At 40.2% G+C, this 20,249-nt stretch overlaps 1 protein-coding gene across 1 annotated transcript in view; it reads right to left on the bottom strand.

Annotated features, from left to right (window-relative positions):
• PRAG1 (PEAK1 related, kinase-activating pseudokinase 1) overlaps window positions 1-17,240 on the bottom strand; it is a 37,568-nt gene extending 20,328 nt beyond the window's left edge. Inside the window, exons 1-2 of the mRNA XM_063294764.1 lie at window positions 17,150-17,240; window positions 5,647-6,062 (exon numbers count right to left, since the gene is read on the bottom strand). Of these exons, the coding sequence (XP_063150834.1) occupies window positions 5,647-5,970 (324 nt within the window). The 5' untranslated portion in view covers window positions 5,971-6,062; window positions 17,150-17,240. The remainder of the gene's footprint in view (window positions 1-5,646; window positions 6,063-17,149) is intronic.
• Between the last annotated feature and the right edge of the window lie 3,009 nt (window positions 17,241-20,249).

The raw sequence follows: 20,249 nt of genomic DNA, 5'->3' as shown, positions 1-20,249 counted from the left end.
AATATGAATTACTTTGCTATAGATTTTGTGGTATTTTGCAATAATATTTTATATTGAATATACTATAGTACTATATTAGTAAATCAGTGACTATTGGTGAGTTTAATATAATAGGGTTTTTTGCTTTTCTTTGTTTGGGTTTTTTATCCTTTTCTTATTTTGGTTTCCCTTATTTATTTAAGTTTAAGGATTGTTTTGATTAACTGTGGGTTTTTTTAATGCATTTTGGTGTTTTGTCAATATGTATTTTGAAAAATAAAAGAATTATATGTTTTTAAAAAAGGGTAGTTTAATATTTTATCTTCTCTTTTTCTTAATTAAGTTTGATTTTGTTCAGCTCCTGTGAGATTGGTTATCTCCCAAAGGGGAAGATGAAGGGCTGAATCTCTAGTCAGTCTCTACATTAGTCGGTCGGAATATTATTTCAATATTTGCATTTTGATCTTTCAATCACTAGAAAGTCAGCAGAAGGTGTGACGGTCCTATTTTCTCACAAACTGGTGGTTAGAGGGTAGATATCAGATGAGACACCCAGAAGTTGCTGATAGCAGCAGGAACTACCAAACTGCTGCCCCAAAGCAGGAGGCAGGTCCAGTGTGCAAAGTTCCAGAGGTGGTCTGGGACAGGAAGTTTAAGACTTTCAATTTGCCACTTTGTGGGCCTTAGTTATTTCCTACAGTTGTCTTTACACAAATGGCATAGTTTGTCATAAATACAATAGGGATTTCATCCATTGCATCTGAAATCCATTGCTTAATAGGGATTTATCTTTATAGTACAGATAGTCCTCTTTTAGCAACTGCCTCATTTAGCAACCATTTTCAGTTACGACATGGTGATGAAAAAATAACTTTGTGACAGATCCTCACATTTACAACCTTCACAAGTCTGTAAAGCAAAAGAGCTGAAGTAAGATTGTAAGCACAGTCACTGTTTCACTTAGCGACTGCTTTGCTTAACGACCAGGTCGCAGGTCCCAATTTTGATTGCTAAACGAGGACTACCTGTATAAGCCAGCCACTTCCCCATGTTAAGGTGCCAACAATCAGATATTCTATCTGTCCATTCAGCAATTTTGCCATAGCTTCTCTATTAGATATTATAAGTTGAGTCCTTGGTGCTCTCTGAACTTGGTTGTTTGCTTGCAGATGCTGACTAGGTAACATCATCACCATTTACTGATGATGTTACCTAGTTGGGTAATGAAACATCTGCAAGCAAACAACCAAGCTCAGAGAGGACAAAGGACTCCACAGTTCAACCCAGAGCTACTGTACATATATTCTCTTCTGTTGGGAGATACTTAAGTGGAATGTTTAATAACTGTGGATTACTTGCTAGCTCAAATCTGAGATCTTACACACTGCACTGGTGAGAAAAAGGCAGAACGATAGACTAATGAGTGGCAGGATGAAATAGAGCCTAGGTTCACGCATCATAGTATGTCTTAAATATGGTTTGCTTCTTTTTAAATTGATATGCTATATAAACCTAGCCACTATAATTGATAAACTGTAGCTTAGAGCTTCATATGCTGTATGAACCAACTGCTGTGATTTATTCAGTAAATCATGATTAAGTAAACAATAAAATAGTGTGGTATAAACCGGGTTGTAGTACTGGGAATAGCAAAAATAAGAGTGGATTCATACTGGAAAATCATATGACTTTGACCAACAATCAGCAGACTGACTACAGTGCTTTTTTAAAAAGCAGGTTACAAATTTCAGAAAAAAGTTGAGATATTCTTTTTTATTTTTTTATTATTGAACCAAGGCATTATTAAAGCATCCTCCCCCCACCCAAAAAATCACACTGACTGAACTTGTTTAAAGTGCATGCTCCTTTTCTCTAAATATATTTTGTCACCACACCCATTTCTACCAACTGTCTTTTTCCCATTTCCAAATGCTCTTGGCTCTTATTTCCTCTTGTTTGATAGGACAGAAGAACCTTGGTCTCAGCATTCCAGGATATATTCTCTCTGCTTATTGGCTAGTGGAAAGGATAAACCCTCCTCCCAAAAATTAACATTGGATGGCATATCTTCACATCCCTCCCATATGCTCCTTGGCAGATTAGAAAAAAACAGAGACATTGGACTGAATAAGTATGGTTAGAGGCTTCCAGTGTGGTTCCCCTGAACAATATCTGCCCATAGGTACCCCTCTTGGTCTCACTTTTTAACATTAAAAAAATATTTTCATTTAGAGTGTCAGATTCCAGCATCACCTTTATTTCCGAGAATGCCTTCAGAACAAAAATTAAGACTGCAAACTTGATGAATGGCTGCAGTATGTCCAATTATAGGATACAGGAAGAAAAACTTGTTCCAAAGCTAAGAGATAATGTCTGGGTTTGTATATTGTGCTATGCCATCATGTTGTTTATTTGATCATGGTTTACAATGTGTATATCCACAACTGCAGTTTGGAATGCCTGGTTTATAACTTAGCATTACATGTAAACCAGCTCACAATGGTTCTGTTGTCCCTCAATGTCTGTTTTAGTACAATGTATAAATCCAGCCCAAATCTGAAATGTTGATCAGTAAATAAAGGAAAAGTGGATTCCCCAGGAAAGACAGCAGAATCTGGGCGATATATCCTAAAAGGGTGTCTTGTATTCCCATCAGAATTGTGATGGTTGAAGGTGTTTGCCATGTGGAAGAGGAACCGCCCCCCCGCCGCCAAATAAGATTGTATTAAAGTTTGGAATTATTAGGTAATTGTAAAAGATTACATTAAGCTGATTTTTAATTAGAGAAGTACTTTAAAAAAAAATGATCTGGTGTAAAAAAAATTGCAGTTATCCACTTTGGAAGCCATCTTTCTGAAAAGGTGAAATACATTTTTTTTAAAAAAATAAAGCTATATTGAGTATGAGATAGTTTTATAGCATGGAAACTTCTTACCAACACTCAGGCAAAATCATCTGAGCTCATCTAAAATGATTGAATAAAGTCTCTATAAAAATTAAATAAAAAATCCCTTCTCACCCCTGTGGGTGTTATGTGTCTTCCTCAACCTCGGGTCCTCTTCCAGAGGCCGGGGAGTTTGAGGGTTCTGCACAGGACCTCAGCTGTTCCTAGCACTGCACTCTTCTGGACAGAGAGCTCGAATGTTGCTCCTGGGGTCTGTTGGAGCCCCTCTCCCAGCTTGGGGGTCACAGCCCCGAGTGCCCCTACCACCCCTGGGACCATGTTGGCCTTCACTTTCCACATCCTCTCTAGTTCTTCCTTCAGGCCCTGGTACTTCTCCAGTTTCTCATACTCTTTCTTCCTGATGTTGCTGTCACTTGGCACTGCTACATCTATATATTTCAGACATTTGATTGCATTTGGACACAATGGTAAACTTGTAGATTAGCATTTTATGAATAAGCCTTGCAGTCATCAGCTGTTTTCCATCTCCAATTCTCTTCCCATTCCTGTGGCTGTGAGGAAATCAGAATGTAGTGACTAGGCTGCTGACTGGTGCAAGACAAAGGGATCATATGATATCTGTATCAAAAGATCTGCACCACTTGCTAATTGCCTACTGGGCACGATTCAAGGTGTTGCTACCATCCTATAAAGCCCTTAACAGCTTATGGTCCAACTATCTGCATCTCCCAATGTAAACTTGTCCAGCTATTCAGATCAATAGGAGAGGCCTTTTGAACATACTCCTCCTGATGGTTCAATTATCTGGTACATGGGAAAGGGCCTTCTCCTGCATCGCTTCCAGGCTGTGGAACACACTCCAGGGAAATGTGTTTGGCCCCCACTCTACCAGTATTTAGGAAGTTGGAAAAGCACATCTCTTCCACCAAGCTTTTAATTATTAACTAATTAATTTTAATGTATGATTTTACCTGTACATTAATTATTATAATGTTGCTTTATTTTTTGCATTTTATTATTATTGTAAGGTCTCTAGATTTTCAGAAAGATTGGCATGCATCCAATAATGAATAAATAGAATACTATCTTAACTCCGTTTTATAAATCCACCTGAAAAATTACATTTAAATAAATAAAAATACCTCTTAAAATATACATGTTTTGTTATTTTTTGTTAACCTGAAAGCTATGTTGTAACATTTATCAAGGTCAATAAAACAAAATTTCAACCTGCACATTACTCCAAAATACTGAAGTTTAGACAGATCTGATTTCTCTTTTTTTAAATGAAAACTTTATTATAAGTATAGATAAAACATAAAAAGATAGAAAAATGATGAAAGAAGACTAAAGAAAAAAGAAACAAACTAAAAAAGCGCAGAAATAAATAGAAGACAAAAGGAATGACTTCTGACTCTTTACAATAAAGATATACATAAAAAATACATCAATCTCTTAGTCCAATTTTAACTATAGTAAACATTGTTTCTATAGTCCATTTCAACTTAATAATCAAAATCCAAAACTATAACTTCATTTTTTTTGTTATAAACAAAAAGCCCAAAAGCAGTTCTCTACCAGAAACAAATTTAAACTAAATATTATCTCACATCCATATAGTCAGTTTTGCCTTCTCTGCCAAATCCATTAAATTTATTTTATTGTTCCCAGAGAGAGCTGATTTCTCAGGCTTCTCTATCTAGGAGGCTCCCAAAAGGACAACAAGGCACCCCAACTACTGTAGTTTTATTGTGTCTGGCCTTAGGGCTGTAATAAATGTGATGATGATGACGCACCCCAAAAGTACAGTTGCCAAGAAGAGGAAGCCCTGCTGAAATCTAGACTCATAGGGGACATGCCAGCGAGGGGTACCAGACCCCGTGCCCACCAAGTAGCATATACTTCCCCACAAATTCTTATTTTTTGAATTAAATGTCCTCAATCTTGCAAGATCATCAAATACCCACAAGTTGTGGGATCTCAGTAGAGACCTGCGAATGCTAAAACGTTACACAAGATTTTGCTGTTTTCATACAAATCCTGAGGTGAGATTGCCAAAAATCTTAGAAGACTTAGCTATTTTCCAAGGGATCGGGTGAGAGACAGTGTCTGATTGTGCATCTGTGTTCTTTTGCATTTCTATTCCTAGTAGTAATGGGGTGTGCATTTTTTAAAAAGTCATTTCATGTTATTTTGCTTGCCATTCTGATATTTCAATCCAAGGAAATTTAAACCTAAATCATTAGCCAGCAAAGGGGTGGAGAACTGAGATGAGCTGATGGTGTCGATCAACACTTCTCTCTATGGAGGTATCTTTCCAAATTGAATTCTACTCATGTATTCCAAAGAATGTTGGGAATAGAACCGATGGCTTTGGGATTCCCCAGGGAATCTGGGCCCAGCTGAAAAGTATTTGACTCTCAGAGGTCAGAGCACTGGTAGAACTCAACTGGATTAGAGAATCAAAGGATCAGGGAGCAATAGGTAAAGTCTTTTCATAACAGGAAATATCTGTTTGCTTTTAAACCAAAAAGATCTTGCTCACTAGTATCTCTTGAAAATGTCTGAAGAATCTCCCATTTTATTATGAAACAGATTTTTGGGTCCACCGACTGCTGAATTTCTCACTGCTGGCTCAAGAAATTGAAAGAAGCCAATTTCTAGAAGTCCTGCTATAACCAATACTAAGACTGCTCCAAGGCAATTGCAAATTTTACAACGGAAGCAACCTTGTAAAATGCACCACACCCCTTATTAATTACCTGTGAGACATCTGTATTCAGGTTTCCATCCGCCCACACGCCAGCAATATCTGAGGTTATCATGGTTGGTTTAACAGCAATAGTTGGCTTTGAGTAAGACGAGGAAATTATACTTTCATCCTCCAAAGGTGTAATCTCAGCTTTGGCTCCAGTTCCATTCAAGTCCCGTAAGACTTCACTGCAGCCCTGCTGGTCAAGGGGTGGTGTCTGCAGTTGGTGGAAACTTCTGGGGCAGAAACAGTTTTTGCAGGAGCCAGGCTTCCAGATGTGCTCCACAAAATCACTGCACACAGACATTTTCAAGCCCTCTTGCTTCACTTCCATTGCCCTCTGCACCTTCTGTATTGGGCTCTGTGGTTCATTTTGTTCTACTCTCTATGGCTGGATTGAGGGAATTGAATTTGCCTGAAACCAAACTAGAAAGAAGGAGCATAGCATTAATGTTAATTATGCCATTTTTTTCAAACTTCTCTCCCAAGTTCCAGTATCCCCCATTACTGGGCATCCTCACATATGTCAGTTCTCCACTAGTCACAAGATAATGTCAGCCTTGCCTGCTGTCAGTACCTCAGAGTCACATGCTTTTCCCCACAGCAGGTATATCATAAGTAGGGAATAAAGTTTGCTAGTACCCATCCCTGCTCCATTCTAGGCTCCAAAAGTGGTGTGTCTATAAAGGACATTATAAAATGTTGTTGCTGTGCACATTTATTGCACAAACTGTGGAGCTATGCTGACAGGGGGAGATCTTCTGTACATTTTGCTTTTTTGGACAAATCTATACAGTCAGGATAAACAGATACTAAAGATTATTGTATCATGAATGCTTCCGTCACACGTATCGTAACATTATCACCCAAATGATGCCAGTTCTGTGATTTGGGTTGGTCATGTTTTGATTCAAATTACACAGTTTGCCTAATGTCTGTGATGTCACTGGCCCTCTTAGCCTCTGGCACTCTTTACTTGCTTGCTCTATACATTGATTCCAAAAAATACAAAGAGCAATTTTTAAAAAGCTGCTGTTTCCTGTACAAGTAGTCCTCATTCAGTGACTGCCTCATTTAGCGACCATTCACAGTCACCACAGTGATGGAACGGTAACTTTGTGACCAATCCTCCCATTTACAACCTTCACAGGTCTGTAAACCAAAGGAAAGCTGGAGTAAGATCATAAGCACAGTTGTGGTTTCACTTAGCGACCACTTCACTTAATGACCAAGTTGCCAGTCCCAATTGTGGTTGCTAAATGAGGACTCCCTGTACTCCCGTGCCAATACAAAAGACTTTCTTATACCAGAGATATAGTCTTCCCCAGTTCTCACAATTCTCATCCAGCTTGCATTTTGGCTGCGGATTATGGAAGTTATAGTCCAACAGATTAGGAGGATCTTAAAGTAGGACACCACTATAAGAAGACTGAGGGCTGGTGCTCCAAATGGCAGTTGTTTGTTGAACACACAAATACACATCCATGTCACTGACTTTATTTACACCAACTGTAATTCAGCATAAAGAAAGCAGCTTGCACAGTAAATCAGGATAGCTATTATAAAGCCAGAGCATATAACAGAGAGCTCTTCTTTTCCTAACATGGAATTATCTACATTTCCAACTCTTAGCCAAAAATAAAAATAAAACCGAAATACCAGATTGTCCCCCACGTGTCCCTTCTACCTCCCCCATTTCCCTTCTCCTTTCTATCCTCTCCTCTGTCTCTTCCCTCACCTCACCCAGGGCATTTCTGTCTGGGAGTCTCTGCAGTGCCCAGAAGGAGCTCGGTACCAGTGTGACCCCACACAGTTGGGTGTCTTTGGCAAATGAGCCAATTTATAGCAGGATATCCAAAACTCATATGTTGAATGGTTTTAATGAGGCAGCCCTATAAATTCAGTGAAACACACACACACACACACATCTTTCATTATGCAACACTGATGCTTTGGAAAGCTTTAGACTGGGCCATTTCTGCAGTGGCCCGGCTTGCTTCAACCTGCCTCCCGGTTTCTAGGCCCAAACCCGCCTTTCCCCACTCACCTTACAGATTCAGCCAATATCACTTAACGCTGAAATAGCATCACTTCCACAGATGCCTTTAACGCAACAGAAAAAACAGTTTGCATCTGCCTTTTATTTTTCTGTTCCAAGGCCACAGGCCAAATTCACATAACATGAACAAGGATCACTGAAGGGATAGATCGCTGTCTGAGTGCTGTTCTCTTATACTCTGTCCGTTAGCTGCAAGAAAGAACTGAGCGGTCCATGTCTCAGTGCTTCAGGTGAAGAGGACCATGGATCAGTTTCCTACTGTGTTCAAGGGTTTGGAAAATGGATGGGGCAGCAGTGTCGAAATGCTTCTCTCCTCATTCAGACTGTAAGACTTTGGGGCAAAAGATTTCCCCTGAAAAATGGAACAGTTCAGTTAAAGGGGTGCTGAACTATTCCCTTGAGACTGCTGGGCCTTCAAAGTGCAGCATTCGAGTTATCTTTAAATGAATACCACAGTCTTTTGATCTTAAACAATAAGAAACTAGAACCTGCAAAATGAATTGTCAATGTAAAGATAAGTTTCATATCTGTAGGAAGTGGGTATTCCCTCCCTTCACAATCCCTTGATCTGGTAGCAGTACTTTTGTTTGTACAGTGGAAAACATACAGGAATGGGTTGGGTATCTGGAGAAATACTTTTTGCATGAATCAAACAAGCATTTAACAAACATATGTATGCATCATTCCCAGAACAGGAAGTCAATTTAGCTATGAACTAAAACACCAGAGCTGACAAATGAGTAATGAACAGTAACTATGTATTTGTACACATACAGACCCTAGTTTATATAACTTGAAATGGATTAAAATCAATGAATTTAAAATGAATTTTTTAAATTTAAGACTTTCAATTTAAGAAGTTAAGAGATGTCTCTTTTTAAAAAGAACGTGATTTACAAATATTCATGTAGAAAAAATAAATCTGTCTATTACCGCCTTGACACTCTGTGACCCTCTGTCAGAACAACTGTATGGAGTACACATTTCTGTAGAAGAAGATAAACACTGGGGTAAATACCCAGCTTTTGAAGTTATGTATTAATGGTCCTAATAGTTATTTTCCCAATTGTGTCATTAAGCAAGGACTACCTGTAGTATTCACACACTCCTTAATTCTCCCAGCTATACAATGCTGGCTGGGGAATTCTGGGAGTTGAAGTCCATACACCTTAAAGTTGCCAAGGTTGAGAAACCCTGGTCTAAAGATTTTGCATTTGAAGCCTGGTCTTCTGCCTACTTTGCCCTATTGGTGTCTGCACAACTAAGAGAGTGATGGCAATTCTCAGAACATAAAGCTGGAAGAGGAATGAGTTGGGGTATGTATGTATGTATATATGTATGTTTGTTTGTTTGTTTGTTTATTTCTCGAATGTGTACTACCGCCCATCTCGCCCCCACATATATCCCTCAGAGATGCCCTGTAGTCAAGGTTTAAGCTGCCCTGGTGGCACAATTCTGCTCATTCCCTGGTGATGGTTTCACTGCGAAAGCTCTGAAAATGAGAACTGCTTTGGAAAAACCAGCTTTGAATCTGGGGAAACCAAGGATGCTTCATTCCCCCCTAAAGGAGTCTGGATTAGATTCCACAGTTATGCCAATTTACAGCTGGCAGAGTTCATTCCCCCACTACTGTTGTTCCTGATGGAATGTAGAATAAAATAAAAGTATAAAATTAAACGATGTAAATAATGCCCAGGATAGAATAAGCCAACAGGGTTTGCTACTGACTGGCAGGTCTACTGCATTTAAGGTGTACCGACCAGCCTTAACCTCTCATTACTGTTATTATGAGCGAAATCCATTAATTTCACAACTGCTCCCATTGGGCCTAAATGCATGACTTTAGATTATTTGATATTCTACAAGTATTATATAATTTTAAAGAGGTGATACACCGTATGACCTGCATGACTCAAGGTTTTACACAATTCCCTTAAAACAGTCTTCCCAACTTAAGACGAACACCGTGATGGCTGTGAATTCCAAGGAAGTTTGCTTGATGCTACCTTAAAACCCTTCTTATTTTAGCCTCTTTGCCTGAAGTAGCAATCCATCACAATGCACAATTCAAATACAATTCAATAAGTATTACAAAAGCCGAATTAATTCTAATTTTGACCTCCCCAAAAGATGGGTCATTTGGGTACCATATATTGTAGTAGCAGTAAACACTACATAAAGAAACTGCTGCTTAACATTCAACTCAGTCATATACACCCTAAACTAAATAGTAGCTAGGGCAAGCCAGAATATTTTTTTTCCTCCCTTCACTTTCATCATTCTAAATTCAAGTAAATTACTGCTTAGCCTACTATACACCCTGTGGAAAATGCCTGCTTTTACTTAAGATGATTTTCCCATTGAGGAGATGTTCTTTACACACAATAAAGGAAATCGTACAGGTATAATTAAGAATGTTGTACAGTACATTATTTAATTAAGGTATTTTATAAAACTCTTTTAACATATTGTTTACTTTTTGCCCCCTCCAAATCCCCTTACCCCTCAATTAGGCTGTGGCCTGTTGGTTTTAGATTACAATTGTTCTAGATTCCTGAATGATGGAGGCCTACCCGGATAAAAATGCTCTTTTCGTTCACATAAATGTATTAGAAAGAAAAAAAAGCATGCATATGAGTATGTTTATGCATGTCTGTCTAACTAGCTACAATGGAAATTTAAACAGCCCTCATTTTGAAGACTACTACTATAATAATATACTACTATAATACTACTGATCATAAATCTGTATGTTGATTAAGCAAAAATGCTTTTCTCTACTATACAAAGAAAAGGGGCAAAAGGTGGTAATCAACATCTGAAATTGTAGGCTAAGCTATCAAAATACTTTGACAACTGTAAGATAGAAAAACAGCCAGACAGATATATTTCAAATTAGTCCCACTCATTGGTAGAGTTATTCTTGACAAAATGGCTTGAAATTGAGATCTCTAATTTCTTTTGTAAATGGCTGAAAAATATGAAGCCATTTCCATAGAATAGGAAACAACAGACCTATTCTGTTCACATTTCCACTTTACAGGATATTCAGTTTTTGCATCTATATTCAAGAAGGGTACAAAAGTGCAATATCCGAACAGTGTGGAATATCTGCTACAATCTGTTCATCAGAAAAATCTCTGCAAAAAATTGAAATAGTTCCATGTATCTGTTGCAGAAGTTGACTGCGTAAAGCATTCACGTTATTAACTGAAATATGAGTTGTCATGAATGCATTCTTCTTTCAAATTTCCAAACTCTGCACACATCTCTCTGGGTTTTAAATACAGCAATTAATGAACTTTAAGTTGCAGAAGCATATGAGATGAAGTGTGAGGGAAGCAAAACAATTCTAAGAATTACTCACCAATAGACATACCATTTGCACTAGAAAAAACAGAGGGAAGCTGAGCTCACCCTGTGGAATACAGCAGTTCCTGTTTTAGGTAACTATATATGGCAACAATGCTAAAATAATGTGAATCTAGCACATACAGAAGGCTAACATCTGGAAGTTCAAGAAAGTACCTAAATAAATAACAGGTAGTAATCTGCCAGATTTTGAAATGTCAGCTATTTTCTGCAGATGGAAAGATGAAAAGACAAAACTTTGCTAAAAGCCCACTAAAATCTCCCTGTAAATGTGTTTTTTCTAGCTTTATTATGTTTATCTTGATTTTTAAAATTAATTTATATATTTGCAGCAATTTTGGAAAAACTCTACAAAACTTACTGGCTAATAGAGGTTTTTCCCAAACTGCTAGCCCAAACATCATATATAGCTGACACAGAAAAATAAAGGAATCAACATTTTAAGGGTCTCTGCCTAGTTGCCTGACAGCAACTGTTATTCACCACAGGTGATCGGGTTGTTGCTTCTAGTGCCAGTGCAGTGATCATTGTTGTGTTACTGCAGTGCTGACATAATATAGAATGGCAACCTATTCTACCCTTTAGAACATCGTTCTCCCGGAGGTGAGATTGGCCCCTAATCTTTCTGGAAGGCCCTTAAAGCCTGCTTTTGTCATTGGGCCTAGGGATCCCACGGAAGTATGGAGCCTGCTAAATGGTTATATTGTTTGTAAGTTTGGAATGCACCCTCCTGTGTTGTGTCTTTTATTACAGTTTCAGCTGTTTAATTGTATTTTAATGTTTTTTAATGTTTTTTATTTTTTTTTTGTTATTTTAATTGCATGCACTGCCCAGAGTCACAAGTGTGAGACGGGCAGTTCTGTAAATTAAACAAACAAACAAATAATAGAATACTATGTAACTGTACTAGCAAACCTCTGGTATTTTTCCGTGATGTTTTTATACAAATTATTCAAAGCACTGAACAGTGAACTGGTAGAATTTATCAAATCTTAAGGGTAAACCCTTAAGTACTGGCATAGAAATCACATTGTCAAACTTATTCTTAAGTACCAAAGCATTTCATCTCCATTACTTTAATATTTGTAATAAGCACCCTGTGAGGTTGGTTATGATGTTTTGCATGACAGATGTGAGTTTATGGTTCAGAAGTACAGTAATTTCCTTAATGACACACAATGATATGAAATTTTACTGGAAAATATCAGGTTGCCCATGAACAAATGGGGTAGCCTTAGCCCTTTTTTTCACTTGCAATTCTTTTCCCAATCTGTAAGTCTATTTATACGAAGTTTTTGCAAGAACATCTGGTGGTATGTCAACGTCAGACAACTGTGGCTTGGGGAGCCTTTGCACAGATCCATCTTGTGTGCCAATTGCACCCTTTCCTGGACCGGGAGGCCTTGCTCACTCACACCTTAGTCATTTCCTGATTGGATTATTGCAATGCACTTTACGTGGGGCTGCCCTTGAAGACCACTCGGAAGTTACAACTGGTCCAGAATGCAGCAGTGCGCACAGTATAGGGTGCAAATTGGTTCACCCATGTTACACCTTTATTATGTGAGCTGCACTGGCTCCCAGTTTCCTTTAAAGTTCTGCTGGTTATCACCTTTAAAGCCCTACGTGGCATGGGACCTGGTTATTTGCAGGACTGCCTCTCCCTAAGAATAGCTACCGGTCCCACTAGATCAGATAGGGTGGGCATGCTCCAGGTCCCTTCCCTGAAATCCTGGCACCTAGTGGGACCTCGGTGGCTGCCCCTACCTTGTGGAACATGCTCCCCCTGCGATATGGCAGCCCCCCTCCCCAGCCTTTCAGAAGGTTATCGAGACCTGGCTTTTTACCAGGTCTCGATGGTAAAAGGATTGAATAGATAGAAAGTATGGAATGAGGGCAAATGGAGCTTGCTGCAGGGCAGCCCAAGGGGATGATCAAGTTGAGGGGTTTTGTTTTATTGTTTTACCGTTTTATGATTGTTTTATAGTTACTGGTTTTATTGTTGTGAGCTGCCCAGAGTTGCTTAAGATGGGCAGCCATGTAAATCTTTTAAATAAATAAATAAATTGCTCCAAGCATTAAGAAGAGTATATAAATAGTGATAATTGTTATATTAACAACCTGTTAGTCCTGCACAAAGTTGCAAAGTGAAATATTCCGGTTTAGGGTTTCTGCCACTTAGCCATGCCTTTTTTCAGGGCATCCCATCCCATTCCATTCCATTCCTCCCAACACTCTGTCTTCACTTTGTGGCTGCTAAGCATGATAAGGGTTTTGTTTTGTTTTTTGCCTGTTTTTGAGGTGGGGAAGATCTATCTTAAGTAGATCTACAGCACCTTCTGCAAACACTGATATTCCTTCAAGGCTATGCTATTTTTTGCTCCTGTGCAAGACTTGCACCCTTTTGGCTACAGAAGGCTCCAAGCTCACAATTATCTCTGATGATGAATGAGGCCAGGTTGATCTTCATTACCATGATGTTATTTCTAAGCAGGCAGTACAGCCTCTAAGTGTTTCTAGGTTATCTGACTAAGAAGCCAGAATGGTCCAACCCCAGGATAGCTGACATTTATACATTTCTCTTTTTAAACCCCCAATTATTCAAATTTAAGTTACATTCCATTTCAGTTTTTTTTTCCATTACTACATTCAGGGTTGAGGTAAGGATACCTGATCTTTAATTACTAAGATCATCTTGTCATCCATTATTAAATTCTACATAACCTTTCAAGACATTGTTAAAATTAACACCAAAAAGTCAGAGATTCCTTAATGACCACATTGCTTAGTGACCAAAATTCTGGTCCCTATTGTGGTTGTTAAGCGAGGACTACCTGTAGTGGGCTTCTATCAGCTTTGTTATATGAAAGTGAGGTTTGGGAACTTGAGGAGAAATATAAAAGTTAGCTGAATGCAGGAGGAACAGGTTACTGAGGAAGTACATCTGATAAAACAAGAAGAATTCGGATCAGGATGAATGAACGCTGAAGCAATGGGGTAAGAAACAGAACCGAGCAACCAGTACAAAAGAAATAGGCTGAGATGATCTGGCCCTACAGAGAGAATGAATGAGGAACAAACTGCAATACAAATATATGAAGGAAGAGTGAATGGGTTAAGAGGAAAGGGAAAACCAGGGAAGCCTTGGTTGGATGGAGTTAATGCAATCCCCTCAAAGAGGGACATGACAGGCCAAAAGAACAAAAGGCGATGCACGAAGCAGGGTATAAAAGTGGCAGAAATAATGAAGGTTTAGCAAGGCTAAAAAGGTATGGAGAGAGGGGTATAGTGAATGGGATTGGTATTAAACAGATTTAGTTAGGTTTTCTTTTCTCTTCTGCCTTTATTTCGTTAATTAACTCTTTTTCTGTGCTGTGCACAATCTTCTTACCCTAAAAGGGGACAGCTTGATAGGTAGGTACACATACAGTATATCAGGCTTGGAGGCCTAAAGAAAATGCTGGTTTATTGTACTGACAGCTCAGTCTCTGTTGGTTAATGGCCTGGACCAATAATAATATTACCTGTTCTGGTCAGCTGGCACTTTAACTAACATGGGAATGGCAAATCAATGGGACATGCACAAATGCATTCATTTTTTACTGAGCTCTTCCCATTTATTTCAAAGGAGACCCCTGTCCCCACCCCCAAATCCCAGTAGATTGCATTCAAGATCTATATAGCCCTGTGGTAAGAAAAGCCACATAACTATCACTGCATGAAATATAAGACCTGTTATCAAGTGACAGACCATATGGCATCAAAATTCACTGTTAAGGCAGATCATTAAACAAAAATGGTCTGGGTTTTTGTCACTGTAAATAAATTAGTGATCCCATATATTAGGGACTGGCACTTTTGGTGTCCAAGGGGCCCACTTTATATTTTGGGGTGCCCAAGGGCCACAAAGGAAATGGAACAATTTCACACACAGAGAGATTAGTGGATTTCTGGAAGGAATGTGGGTGGTTGTGTTTATTTACTGGTTTTGAACACTGCCACAATCAACAAAGGCTGCTGCGGTTAGCATCATAAAAGCATAAAAACATGGAACAACACAGACGTAAAAATTATAAAAACATAATAAAATAATCAGCCAACAACCATAAACCACAGATGGCACCTTATATATGTTAGGGTTATTTTAGTGTAATAATCAATCCCCAGAATCAAACTGCTAAATCCTAAACACAGTGGATACAAACTAACAAACCAAACAAGGCCCATTTACTTCAGTGGGAGAAATTAAAACTCACGTTTAACTCTCTTCCAATAAATCAATGGAATCAAAATGGGCTGAATTTTGGCTGGATCATCCCCATTGGTAAAAGATAGAACTGGGGGCAGGGATAAATGTGTTGACTTCACTGTACTTAAAATTCACTGAGTTGAAAGTATCTTAGAATGTGAGAAAATGAAATTGTAGCACATGACTGGGCAGACTATAAGGAGCCCACACTAGCCATGCTCTGTGGTCTGCCAGGAGTTTGGCACTTTGTGCCACTTTTAGCCACAGGCAGACAGCAGAATTAGGTTTATCAAGCGTCTAATGCAGTATTTCTCAACCTTGGCAACTTTAAGCTGTGTGGACTATGTGGACTTCAACTCCCAGAATTCCTCAGCCAGCATGTGGCTGGGGAATTCTGGGAGTTGAAGTCCACACAACTTAAAAGTTACTGAGGTTGAGAAGCACAGCTCTAGTGGGCTACCAGACTTGAAATTTGAAAAAGCTTTCCTCTACTTTATAAGCCACAAATTGAAAAGGTCCAGCTTGGTAGACAAAACACTGATAATTCAGAGTTCTGGAAACTGCCTGGAAGAAGAGAGCCTTAATTAAGGCAAATTTAGGACAGATTTGCAAATCAGTCCACAAAAATTATTAGGTTTCAATATATTTATTAGCTTATTTGCTCACCTATGTATAAGCTTTATGACATACAAAGGAATGCCTTCAATAATGCTTTCCCTTTTATATTTGAAATATTTTATGATATGAGAGATGTTAAGAGATCAGCCCAAAATTATATGGAGATGTGTCTGGGAAGAGGCTTATTAAAGATAATAAGAAATGGTCAGAGGATTCAGCTAAAATGAAAAGATAATTTTAAAATATACTTTAAATTACAGCAAGCTTTAAGGAAACTGGCAACTTTTAAATGCTTAAGCAGTACAGAGGTAAGAAACCAAACAAGGACTGTAAATACTGTATTCCAGAAACACTCAGGAAAAACAGGGTTTCAAGTTTAGCTGAGTTTAAAGAAGTAGAGGGGGGAATTTTTTTTTAAAATAGTGTCTGTTACCTGGCTGCACAGCTTTCAGTAACATTTCCTCTCCATTTTTTAATTTGAGCATAGTAGAATCCGGATTTAAAAGCTCAGGATATCCTGGAAAGATCATCACTGAAGCCGTCTGTTTTATCAGGAAAAAGACTTATCTCTCACTCTTCCAAGGGATCGCGGGGGTTCTTGGCAAGGGAGGAGCTGAGCCCTGTCACTTCGTTCAAGTTTAATTCAGCGCAAAAACGTCGCTTTCTTTCTGTGCAGGGCAACCCTCGGAAATGCAACCACACCTTTTGCTCTTTTCAGCCCACGATTTCACCAAAGCGGGGAAAGGCATCTACAGACACACCACACGTGCAGGGCTGGGCGCAAGAGCCTGCCCAAAACAAAGCCAGAAGCTGTGGAAAGTCGCCTTCTGCGCTCCCCCTGCTCCAACTCAGCAAAGGCGGCTCCCCGCAGCTCCCGCAGTCCAAACGCAGCTCCTCGGCTGCCGCCACGAGGACTCCGAGCGGGCGCTCTCCCTTCCGGCCGCGCGGCTCCCCGCGGCGAAGTTTTGTCCGCTGCCTCCCTGCAGCTGCCTCCGGCAAGGTTTGGCTAAAAAAGGAAGGGACCCGGGGCGGCTGCCTGGACCTGCCGAGAATGAATGAGAGCCTGTCTCTGCCTAGCAAACGTCATTTCGGGAAGCTGCCTCCTGCCAACCCAGGGAGGAGAAACTTCGCCCTCCTTCGCCCGGCCGGCGGCGGCGGATCCCGGCGGCTCGAGCGGCCAGCTTTGGGAAGAAGCGAGCGCGGAGGGAAACTTACCGTCCCGGACGTTCGGCTGCAGCGCCATCAGCCAAGCAGCCCGGCCAGGCACGCGGGGCTTCCTTCCTGCTTCCCCGCCGGCCAACGCTCCCCAAGCGCCCTGCCGGGCAAGCGGCTCGGCGGCAGGACAACCTGGGGCGCTGCGTACGCGTGTGCGGTTCAGTCAGGAAGATTGTCCGGCGGCGGCGACTCCTCCTCCTGCTGCGGCAGCAGCGAAAGGAATCCTCCACCTTCTCCTCCCACTGCCCGCCCCGCCCTCTTCAGCCCCCCTTCGGCAGCGGAGGAAACGCAACTGGGATCTCCCTGGGAAGCACCTGGCGAGCTGAGAACTCGGCACCGTGGCGCCCAGCGAGGCATGCGTAGCCGCCGCAGGGTTTCTCGGTGGTCTTTTTAAGGAAGTGTTTGCATTGTAGCCGCTTCTGTCCTTCATCCAAAGCAGCGTTTCTCAGACTTGGCAACTTTAAGACATGTGGACTTCAACTCCCAGAATTCCCCAGCCAGCATGCTGGCTGAGGAATTCTGGGAATTAATGTCTACTTGTCTTAAAAGTTGCCAAGTCTGAGAAACACCGATTGCACTTTCTCCACCAGATCTCTCTGGTGTAACTCTCAATTGCCTCCCTCCTCCTCGCCTATGTTTCATAGTGTACCATTTTTCCTCTGCACCCCAAGTTTTTTCTCCCCCCCCTTTTTTTCTTCTTCTTCTTCTGTGGCTTCCTCTTTCCTTTGCAAGTTTTTCTGCTGCCTCTTTCTTCCTCTCTTTCCCACTTAAGCCTCAGTTTTTGCTCAGGTTCCTCCTTGTCCTTTTTGGGTGCAGGACAACCCATCAGTTTTGAGCCAGAAGAAAAGTACATGAGCTTAAATTGCACTGCCCTGATGTGTCTTATTCTGCCTGAGAATAAGGCTGGTGCATGGTGCTGTCTTTACGGTTTCCAATCAGGACAAATCAAGGAAACTGCTGGATTTTCCTGGCTGTGCTTCCCTCTTCAACTGCTGGTGGGATCATCACCAATCACTCTCCTTAATATGTGGTGAGCTGTGAATGGATGAGTTTAAGCAGGTGCTCTGAAATTCCCCATGCTGGCTGGGGAATTCTGGGAGTTGAAGTCCACATATCTTTAAAGTTGCTGAGGTTGAGAAACACTGATTTAGACTGTGGTTATGCCAGGAGTTGGGGATAATTGTTGTCCTCCAGAGAAATAGTTGCTCTGATTTTAATCCACCATTAATTCAAGTGAGTCACAAGAAATCAAATCTTAAAAGAAACATAGGAATTTTTTTATCAGAATGCCCCAAATCTAGTGCCCTTCAGGTGTGTTGAAGAAATATTCCCATAAGCTGCAGCCATAGCCAAAAGGCACCAGGTTTTAAAGAATCTGACTTAATAAGCTGACAATATATACACTCAACATTCAAGTGTGGGACACAGACCTACTGCATTCGGGATAGTTATGATCCTCTTTTTGAAGAATGCCCACGTTTCTGCCGCAAAGACTTGCTTAAATGGTACTACTGAAAGCACGTACACACAAGAGACCGACAGAGAATTAATGACAAAATGTTGAGATGTATCAAGAGATGTTGAGTTTAGCTTAAAATAATTTTAAGAGGTTATTTCGCCTGTTGGAACTGCTAATGAAAAAATCCAAACCAAACCACAAGACCTTGCTCATATATTCATCTGCTGTACATCTCTGAGAGTACTTAAAAAACTGTCCTAAAGTGGTATAGGAGTCCAAGGCAGGCTTATAGGAAGGGAAACAAATATTGAGACATTCTGTCCCAGAGTTGTTTTGAACTTTGAAGATGAAAACCAGTACTCTGACCTCAGTCTAGATGTCAAGGATTAGTATGTGCAGAAACCTGGTCTCTTGATTTCAGTCAAACATTGGCAGCTATGATCAGATCCCAAATGATTGAATAATCTAACTAGGAAGTTAAAAGGATATAAATGACTGAAAGTGTAGTGTTTTTCAGTAAAATGTGCTGTTAGTGGATTAGTTACCTTTTAAAAAGATCTCCCAACTTATACTGTCACCAGTGCACCAAGGAAGATGGACAGCTTCCAGAAATATTCATTAACTTTAAAGCTGCTGTATCCCTTCTGCATCACCAGAAGTAGGAAGTGCCAGGCAGCTACCAAATCTCAATCTCGTCTGGATCACATGTCTAGTTTGTTTGCTTTGTCCTAATCTCATCCCAAACTGTTGAGAGTCAGCAGTTTAGGACTTCCATTACCTCATCATTACTAAAGATGGAAATGAGAAGCACAGCTGGTTGTCATATACCCACTGGGGACATCAAAAGCCAGGGGTCACTAGATGCACTACAGGAAAAACCAAACAACTGTTAATGGCACTAAAAAAATAAATTTTATTCCCAAAGCATTTCAGATGTTTGATGTTTTATCAAGGGAAACATTTAAAATATGAAAAACATGTGAAAAACTTATTCTATCCCTTTAAGTACTGTATATGATAAAGGATTATCACTGAAAACAGGGGAATAACATCTATGCATAATATTAGCAGGTCTTTTTCTTATATTGGTGACATTCTAAGTAGAAATCTGAATTTATTTGGTTTCAGGTAGATGTTCAAGAGCATGAGAGGTAAAATATAACCCTTCCAACTTTGCTTTCAGACACTTACCTGGAATAAGGGATCACTATGGTAATTCCATAGCGTTGAAGAATTGATGCTTTTGAACTGTGGTGCTGGAGAAGACTCTTGAGAGTCCCTTGGACTGCAAGGAGGTCAAATCAGTCAACCCTACAGGAAATCAACCCTGACTGCTCATTGGAAGGACAGATACTGAAGCTGAAACTCAAATACTTTGGCCACCTAATGCGAAGAGAGGAGTCACTGGAAAAGACCCTGATGCTGGGAAAGACTGAAGGCAAAAGGAGAAGGGGACAGCAGAGGATGAGATGGTTAGATAGCATCACCGATGCAATGAACATGAATCCGAGTAAGCTCTGGGAGACAGTGGAGGACAGGAAGGCCTGGTGTGCTATGGTCCATGGGGTCACGAAGGGTCGGACATGACTTAATGACTGAACAACAAATGGTAATTCCACTGCAAAATATAAACCCCAGAAT

Source organism: Candoia aspera, chromosome 2 (assembly GCF_035149785.1).
Source record: "Candoia aspera isolate rCanAsp1 chromosome 2, rCanAsp1.hap2, whole genome shotgun sequence".
Classification (NCBI taxonomy): domain Eukaryota; kingdom Metazoa; phylum Chordata; class Lepidosauria; order Squamata; family Boidae; genus Candoia; species Candoia aspera.
The sequence above is the reverse complement of the archived record's forward strand: the minus strand, read 5'-3'. Positions and strand labels throughout refer to the sequence as shown.